At 37.1% G+C, this 9,885-nt stretch overlaps 1 protein-coding gene across 1 annotated transcript; it reads right to left on the reverse strand.

Annotated features, from left to right (window-relative positions):
* LOC18587319 lies at positions 7,645-8,654 on the reverse strand. Its single transcript, XM_007011036.2, has 2 exons — positions 8,505-8,654; positions 7,645-8,368 (listed from the first exon to the last, which is right to left on the reverse strand). The coding sequence occupies exons 1-2, from the start codon at positions 8,608-8,610 to the stop codon at positions 7,893-7,895; spliced, it is 582 nt and encodes a 193-aa protein (XP_007011098.2). The 5' UTR covers positions 8,611-8,654; the 3' UTR covers positions 7,645-7,892.

Genomic DNA, 9,885 nt, shown 5'->3' on the forward strand with positions numbered 1-9,885 from the left:
GTTGCTTCTTACTAATAGTCAGTTAACCCTCAAACCTTACTGTGATGCAGATTGGGCAGGTTGTCCAACAACATGTAAGTCAACCACGGGATACATCATCTTTCTTTGTTTGTCTCCTATCTTATGGCGATCCAAGAAACAGTTAGTTGTTTCTTGTTCCTCCGCAGAAGCAGAGTATAGGGCCATGGCCATTACAACAAGTGAGATTGTATGTCTTTTTAGATTATTAGCTGACTTTCAAATTTCACACCCATCACCAACTTCATTATTTTGTGACAATCAAGCTGCACTTCACATTGTCGCAAATTCAATTTTTCATGAACGTACCAAGCACATCGAGATAGACTGTCATTTATCAGACAACACATCCAATTCAAAACCCTTGTTCCATAATCCATCTCATCACAATTTCAGTTAGAAGACATTTTTACCAAGGCTCTTGGACGAAATCATTTCCATGATTTAATGGCCAAGTTAGGCATTACTAATTTTCATGCTCCAACTTGAGGGGGAGTAATGAAGGATATTAGAGAATCATGACAGATATAATGATGAAGGATAATGGGGATCATGACAGATATGACAGATATGCTAAGGATCATGATAGATATGCTCCTTGACTTAGTGATATAATTTCTTGATCTAATTCCCATAATTTTTTGAATTATAGGATGCTACAATCTTTATTTAAGCATTACACTTTATTGTACAGATTGTTTTTCTTTTATATTGATGCTATGACTTGAATATAAACGGATGAATATTAATCAAATAAATCATTCAAGAGAGTATTCAAACTCTTTAAGGAAAAAAAGAGAAAAAAAGAAAAAGTAATAAAAAGAAAAAGACAGGGAGAGAGAGAAAAAGAATACATTTTGACAAAAGAAAAAAAAAGAGGAAAAAAGAAAATGGAGAGGAAAATTTCACATTAAAGAACACAAACAAAAGAAGAAGAGTGGATTTGAGGATGATGATGTTTCTTGCCTGACCGTAAGGAAGCTTTTCTTTGTCTTAGTGCTTTTCAATGATAGGAGAATGGGTGGTAGGACCCCTATGCTTAGTCTTTCCTTTAAGCGTAGACAAGTGGGGGTTACTTTGGGATGGATGGTTGGCTTCCCTTTGCTGGTTTTTTGTTCTTGGAGGCCTTGGTGACCTTTTTTTTTAGTGCTCTTTCTAAAGGGAGGGGGTGGGTGTTGTTTTTTTCCTTTCACAATAGAGAATCCTCTGTTTTGCGTGTCTAAGATGGAGTTGGAAGTTCTTATGATGGTGTTGCTTGGGCTTCTGGTTGATTAGGTCCTTTCTTCCATGATTGAGGAAATGTTTCAATCTTTTTTCTTGTTTAATGGTTCTGATGGTCTTCTATGTTGTGTTCCAGGTGAGAGAAAGTGGGTTAGGGTCTTCGTCCTACTTTCGCTTTGGATTTTCTAGTTCATGGTTGGAATTAAGCTTGTGTATTTACGGGTGGGATTTTTTGTTGAATGGTTATCAAGGTCTCTTAGTTTTATGATTATGTTAATTAAGGTTAAGAATATCATGGAAAAATTAAGAAAGAAAAAAAAAGAAAAAGAAAAAGAAAAAATGTAAAAGGAAAAAAAAGAGAAAACAAAAAGGAAAGAAAGAAGAAGAAAAAGATGAAAAAATAAAATAAATAAGAAAGAAGAGAAATATAAAGGAACGTATGAAAAAACAGAAAGCAAAAACAACAAACAAAGAGAAAAGAATTTTGTTTAAAGATTCTTTAGTGTGTTGATGCTCATGTTATTGAAGGAATGATTAGGATTGCTTAGTTCTTTGCTCCTTATCTTGTTGGTGTGGCTTCCATTCATTGAGTCTTCTTTAGTAGGAATGGGAGAGAGAGGGGGGGGAACTTTCTGTTGAGTTTTGATTCAGATATGGAGGGAGGGGGGAACTGTTAAAGTCATGGTGTACAACTATAACACAAGATAAAGAGAAGCATGGAGAGAAATAATAAGCTGAAAAGCTGAAGAGGAGTATTCATCTTATTAGCACATGATGATCATACAGTGATCATATATACATTACAAAATGATAGTGTAGATGACACTTGTAACAAACCACTTACAGGTGTTCTTTCAGGATGAAAACAACACATTAACATAAAAAATATTGATAGCTAGAAGTATGGAGATCATGCTGTCTAAAAAGCCTGCATGTGTCCATACAGGGGTTATCTTCTAACACTCCCCCTTAACACTTGCAATGGAGAGATTTAGTTTAGTTCTGAGAGATTCAAATCTTGACTTCTAAAAAGGCTTAGTTAGAATATCAGCTAGCTGTAACTCTGAAGGGAAATATTGGACATTCATCTCATTCTTTTCCACAACATCTTTGATGGCATGATATTTCACATTTATGTGCTTAGTCTTGCCATGCCAGACAAGATTTTAACAATAGCAATGGCAGACTTATTGTCAGTAAACAAATCTGTAGGAAACTTTTTCTCAAATTTGATGTCCACAAGTAACTTCCTCAGCCAAAGAGCTTGATTTGCAGCTTCAACAGTAGCAACATATTCAGATTCTGCTGAAGATTGAGCTACTACAAATTGTTTATGTGAATTCCAAGAGAAAGGACCATTACCAAGTGTAAATAAATAACCTGATGTGCTTTTTGCATCTTCACTGTTTCCTGCAAAATCAGAATCAGTATATCCACATAATGCAAATTCTGATGACTTGGTATAATGAATCCCACAAAATTCTATTTTCTTCAAGAATCTTAGAATTCTCTTGGTAGCAATCATATGCTAATCAGTTGGTGCTTGCATAAATTGAGAGAGAAATGCCACTGGGAATTGTATGTCTGGTCTTGAAGCATAGATATAAAGCAGGCACCCGATTAGTCTTTTATATGCAGAAGGGTCTTTAAGTTGGTTACTAGAATCTGCACAAAGCTTATTGTCTGCAACAGAAGGAGTTGACACAGAGTTGCAATCTAACATTTGAAATTTCTTAAGAACCTTAGAGATATAATTTTGTTTAGATAACCAAATACCGGTTCTCAAATGATGAACTTCAAGTCCAAGAAAATATTTCATAAGTCCCAAGTCTGACATTTCAAATTCTGTTTGCATCTGAGATTTAAAATTCTGCAAGGCTTGTTCCCAATTTCCAGTAACAAACAAATCATCCACATACAATAACACTATCAATAGCAATTTGTTACCTGATTCAATAGTGTACAATGTGGCTTCATTCTGGCTTTTAACAAAGCCTCGATGAATCAAGTGGTCATTGATTCTGCTGTACCATCTCCTTGGTGCTTGCTTCAATCCATATAAAGCCTTATGGAGCTTATATACCTTGTTCTCACTTGATGAAAGTTCCACCCCTTTAGGTTGTTCAATATAAATTTCCTCTTCTAAGATGCCATTAAGAAATGCAAATTTTATGTCTAAGTGATAGACATTCCACTTAAGTGCAGTAGCTAAAGCTAACAATAATCTAATTATGTCATACCTAGCTACTAGAGCTAATGTTTCTCCATAATCAACACCAGGTAGCTGACTATAGCCCTTAGCTACTAACCGAGCTTTGCATCTGTTAAGAGAACCATCAGGATTTAACTTCTTCTTGAATATCCATTTGACACCAATAATGTTTCTATTTCCAGGTCTGTCAACCAAAAACCAGGTTCCATTTTTCTGGATCATTTAAAGTTCTACCTGCATAGCTTTAAACCAAATAGGATCCTTACAAGCTCCAGTATAGCAACTAGGTTCTTCAATAGTCACCAAGCTATTCTGGTAAATGTCTTCAAGTGATCTGGTTCTGCTAACTGGCAGATCATTTATACTCTCATCTTCTTGAATTTCAACTTGAGTATCAGAAGCAAAAATTTGGTCATGCTAGCTTGGAGATAATAGTTGAGGCTGAGGTTCATTCCAGTTCCAATTGGAAGTTTTATCAAACACTACATCTCGACTCACAACAACTTTATTTTTGCTTGGCAAATAAATTCTGTATGCCCTAGCTTGAGTACTATAGCCAACAAATACTCTTGATTTAGCTTTTTCACTCAATTTGTTTCTCAAGATATCTGGTATGTGCACATAACATACACAGCCAAAGACTTTCAAGTGAGCAACCGAGGGCATGAAACCATACCATGCTTCAAAGGGATTTGGTTATTCAGTGCATGAGTTGGTAACAAATTCTGCAAATATACAGCAGTATTTGCAGCTTCTGCCCAAAACTTCTAAGGCATCTTCTTCTGATATGACAGACACCTGCTTATATCCATGACTGTCCTATTTTTCCTTTCACTTACTCCATTCTATTGAGGAGTGTATGAAGCAGTAAGTTAATGAACTATCCCTTGCTGATTGAGGAACTGAGTGAATTCATTGGAAGTATATTCACCACCATTATCAGTCTTCAAAGTTTTGATTTTGTGACCAGTTTCAAGTCAACTCTAGTTTTGAAGTTTTTGAACAAAGTAAAGACTTCTGACTTGAATTTCATAAAGAAAATCTAACTCCATCTGGTCATATCATCAATAAACAGAAGATAAAACTTACTGCCATTTAGTGATACCTCACTTAGAGGTCCACTTATATCATAATAAATAAGTTCAAGCTTTGATTTGGTTCTGCTGGAACCGCTCAAAGGAAAAGGCTTCCTTGAAAACTTACCAAGGTAACATACACTGCATATTGAAGCATTATTAGAAAACTTTGGAAGCTTATCAAGCATACCTGAGTTGCTGACTTGTTCTAAGGTCTTGTAATTACAGTGACCAAGTCTTCTGTGCCAAAGACCAATCAATGAAACAGATTATTCCTCAACTTGCAAGCATAAATGCTCAGGTTTAATAGGAAAACATCTATTCCTCATTGGTATAGTCATTAAATATGCACTTGAAGGGATGTAAATTCTGCAAGCTTTATCTTTGAACAACAGAACATAACCATCTTCTAACAATTGTCCAACACTCAGAATATTTTGTGCAAAAGAAGGTACAAACAAAACATCAAATATGTACCTGTGTCCAGTTGAGCTTTGTATTCGAACCTTCCCTATACCATATGCTTGTAGGTAACCACCATTCCCTATTTTGACTCTTGATCTATGGTTCTTATCAAGATCAACAAACACAGCTTCAAAGAGTGCAATATGCCGTGAGCTGCCACTATCAAGGAGCCATTCACAGTTACCAAAGTCACTTTCAGAATTTGACTGAGCCATGAACAAAACTTCTTTAGCTAATTCTGAGCTTTCATTTGTCTGTGCAGGTTTATCTTCAATTGTTCTGTTCTTGCACACTTTATCAGTGTGACCTGATTGACTACATATCTTGCACTTTGCATCTGGCCTAAACCAGCAGTAGTCATCAGTATGATTCCTTTTCTTACAGAAGGAACATGGCTTGAACTTGTTTTTCTTGTTTGAAGATTGACCAGATTGAGCAATCTTCTTTTCTTTGTCTTTGTAATTTTTCTTGGTAAAAGCCTCAGCTTTTGCTTTACCTTTGCCTTTACCAAAAAAGGCTTTCTCCCCAAGAGCTTCATCTCTTGCTGATATCCTCAATTCTGCAGCTTGCAAGGCACTGACAATTTCTATAATTGAAATGTCAAATAGGTCCTTTGATTATAACAGGGATGCTATTGTCGGTTCAAACTTCCCTGGTACACTGTTGAGAATCTTCTCAGCTACTCGAGCTTCTTTAAGCTCTTCACCAAACAACTTTATCTAGTTAGCAAGCTTAAGAATTTGGTCTATATATTCTTTTAAAGACTGACTCTCCTTCATTCTCCTCATGTCAAAATGCCTTCTCAAGTTCTGTGCTTGCATATGTCTTGTTCTAGAGGTCCCAACATATTCTTCTTCTAGCTTTGTCCAAGCTGCCTTAGCTATTTCACACTCCATGATTCTGCTGAAAATATCCTCAAAAATAGCATACTGAATAAATGAAAGAGCTCTAAACTTCTTTGCAATTTCTTCTTCATATTGCTTAACTTGAGCAACAGGAGCATTCTCCCTTGGTGCTTATGGTTCAGCATCTTGTTCTACTGCATTCCACGGGTTATAACCTTTCAAGTAAGTCTTCATTTTCACGGCCCAAACTCCATAATTGGAGCCATCGAAGACTGGTGGAGGTTGATGAGTTATGTTTGGAGTTGTCATTATAACAGGGAACTAATTCTCGAAACAAGAAGTTAAAGGAGAACCACTAAGAACATAGGAGTATTGAAGGAGGTTATATAAGGTCCTATAGGAATCGGGAGGAGCTCTGATACCATGTTAAAGTCATGGTGTAAAACTATAATACAAGATAAAGAGAAGTATGGAGAGAACTAATAAGCTGATAAGCTGAAGCAGAGTATTCATCTTATTAGCACATGATGATCACACAGTGATCATATATACATTACAAAATGATAGTGTAGATGACACATGTAACAAACCGCTTTCAGGTGTTTTTTTTAGGATGAAAACAACACATTAACATAAAAAATATTGACAGCTAGAAGTATGGAGATGATGCTGTCCAAAAAGCCTGCACGTGTCCATGCAGGGGTTATCCTCTAACAAGAACTCTCTGGAGGTGGGTTGTTGAGTTTTATGATTCAGGTAAGGGGGACAGGAGGGACTCATTAGGGGACGGGGGCTCGAGGGGGACTTTCGCCTTTCGCTTGTGTTTTATTTTGATTGTTTTGGAGACTACGAAAGGGAAGGAGGGGGGGGGGGGGGGGAGGGGCGCGGGTGGAGAGTAGTGTGCTGTGAGTTGAGGAGTTGGAAATCGCTGGTTCCTATGCTCGCCTTGCTGATTCTTTTTTGCTCCGTCCTTCTGGGCAATGCAGTTTTGTGGTTCATGTGCATTCCATGCTTTGGTGGTGCGTCGCAAGCTCTCCGAGGGCGTCGCCAAGGGACTTTTGTCTTGGGTCGTGGTGACCATCGAGCTGTTTTTCTGTGATGTTGCGGTTCTTGTTTCCCTTGTTGGGTCACCTTGCTCCTGAGGCTTTTCTGCTTTGATGGATGAGTGGCAGGGAGTCTACGGTGAGTGGTCTCCTTTCCTTGGTGATCCAGCTGCTCTGGTGAGGTTTCACCCTTGGTCTGGTTTCTTCTGGGCGTTTGGCTTTAGCGGTTTTGTTGGGTCAATCTCCCAGACGTGGAATTGGGGGGCTATCCTGCTAGATTTGGCTGATTTGATGCCCTTCTTCGACATGTCTGCTTTTCTGTGGTTCTTTCATGCTGTTTTCTTGTGAATGAGCCGTGACTCATTGGATTTTTTCGTCAACGGGTGCCAACACGATGGTGCTTTTGGTTCTTATATGTGATCTTGGGTTGGTTTGCCATCTGCAATCTGTCCAAAGGGGTTAGGGGATTTCCTTTGATTTTTTTCTCGTGTAACGGGGTACACAGGAGGGATCCGGGTTGTTTTTTCATTGGAAACCCGCTTTGTCCCAAGGGGGCTGTTTTGCTGGCATTTAAGTGACAGGTTTCTTAATTGTACATATTTTCCGAGCCATTACCATCTTTTTATGCCATGGAAAGTCTCCTGTAGCACCTGCGGGAGACTCGAAGATGACATAATGGTAATGAAGGCAACAAAAGCACCCTCCTTTTAAAAAAAAAAGCAGTACTTATCTTTAATTGATTGCATATGGTATAATTACTTGTGGATAAAATAACAACATATAATTTATTCAATAAAAACCTTTTACAAAAGAAACCAACACAACTGCAGATAATAACACAAAGCTTATTGCTGCATTCGCACAACAAAACATTTATTTATTTATTTATTGATACTATGAAACAAGCATCACTCTCGTACCTAAAATCTTGTTCAATTAATTCAACATGTCGAGCTAAGGCGGATTCAATCATACGACTTTTTTTCTTTGTTTTCCCCTAAAAAAAAAATCCTCAAGAAGACGACTTTAAGTGATCAAGCGCGTTAGTTAGGATTGGTGCTATGACTCCAATTATGGGGGTATTCTTAATACTTGTAATCTGTTCACTGATGGGATGACCGGTTTTGCAGGATGTTGCAAAACCTTCACAATTGTTACCGAAAAGGTCATAGCCGCCAAAATTATTGTTTACATGGAACGCCTCGGCAATCTCCACAACTGTTTCAGGTGGGAAACAAGCGGCAGTGCTGCCGGTGCCAGGCATTTTCACCAGCTTTTCAAACTTGTGTTCTTCATACTGGTAAAGATGAAGCGACTTACTTGAAAAAAGACGGCGTGATAGGAAGCAATCAAGGCAGGTTTTGATGACTCCAAGGTGCACGTTCTTCTGATATCCACATGTTTCACAAAGGGGTTTGTCCTTGGAGGCTCCCTTGTTGCTTTTAGTTTGGATGAAATGAATGACACGACTGTCGCCTACAAATATTCCTGCATACATTGGGAGCAAGCATCCGGTGAATTTGATAGGTTTAGAAACAATCTTTATAGTTTCAACTTTTCTCATATAATACTTGAACCACAAGAGAGTGTATAATTAATAAAATAAAAAAGAAAGAAAACGGACCATGATGGCTGTAAAGACGAATAAACCTATAGGCGTATATATGATCTCCTGTTTTGAGTCTAGAGCTGTCTATTCTATGAGTAAACAGTCGCTCGATTCTCTTCATTTCTGAAACTTACAAATTCTTCTCTCTCTGTCTGGTTTATGCAGGACCTCTGAAATCTGAGTGGAAAATATTATATAGGAGTAGCAAACATGAACAAGAAACCTTGTGGAAAATATTGCATGCATCCTGTACCGATAGCAAACAAGGAAAAGAAACCGCGTGGAAAATATTGCATGAAACCGCGTGGAAAATATTGCATGCATCCTGTACCAATGACTTGGTTACATCCTTTGTCACACGTCAGTGCATCTACGTCAGTGCATCTACGTCAGTGACTTGGTTAATCAAATATATTAATTCAGCGATTGATGTAGAGAAGTAATTTTAATATTTAATATTTTTTATTTAGTTTTTAGTATTTAGTATTTTTAGGATTATTTTATTTTATTTTATTTGAACAACAAGTAAATATGGGTTTGAGAATTTATTTTTCTTGTACTCTAAGAAAGTCTAAGGTAGCATACTTCTTTATTTTAATTTACTTTATTTACACTCCAAGTTTAAGTTAAGTAGGATTAGACTATTATAAACATCATACTTAGGCTTAGTTATTAGACAACTTATTTTTTTGAATTATTGAACAATATTATATTTTCTCTCAAATTTTGAGTGTAAGTGTATATGTTTGAAACTTGGTTGTTAATTTTAAAGGCTATGTCGAGTACTAGACTTTGTTTTCACGCTAACTCACTGCATCAATTGGTATCAAAGTAAGAAAAACTTGCCCAATCTAATGATAGGTGACCCAGTTATAGTAAGCGGCGGTTCTCATGGTGAAGATCATTGGAACCAAGACCTTACGATCTACAATGCAAGATCAAGAGGTGGCATTGAGAGCTTTGGAGCAACAAATGGATCTCAAATTCCAATGTTTGGAACAAAGATTTGAAGAAATTGTAGATTGATTTAATGCTCTAAGCATATATGCCAACAGAAACCGAGATGACGAAAGGCCACGTACCAGAGATAATGTAGCTCGTGGACTACCTATCAGTAGACCTATTTCTACAAATGGGCATAGACAACAGGTCTACATGAAAGATTTAGATGAAGAAGATGATTATTTTGCACAACCTATGAGATACAATGGACATAATGATTATGGTGATCGAGATACCAAAGATTTCATATTAAAGGCGGATATTCCTTACTTTAATGGAAATTTAAACATTGAAGAATTTTTGGATTGGATTACAAAAATAGACAGATTTTTTGAATTTATGGAAATTCCAGAAGGAAAAAGGGTGAGACTTGTCATTTATAGATTAAAAGGTG

Source organism: Theobroma cacao, chromosome 10, assembly GCF_000208745.1.
Source record: "Theobroma cacao cultivar B97-61/B2 chromosome 10, Criollo_cocoa_genome_V2, whole genome shotgun sequence".
NCBI classification, from domain to species: Eukaryota; Viridiplantae; Streptophyta; class Magnoliopsida; order Malvales; family Malvaceae; genus Theobroma; species Theobroma cacao.

Excerpts from the sequence above, each read along its gene's own strand:
- LOC18587319 (XM_007011036.2), bottom strand. The coding sequence starts at position 8,610 with ATGAAGAGAATCGAGCGACTGTTTACTCATAGAATAGACAGCTCTAGA. Across the intron at positions 8,369-8,504 it reads TCGTCTTTACAGCCATCATG|GAATATTTGTAGGCGACAGT; the intron begins GTCCGTTTTCTT and ends CAATGTATGCAG.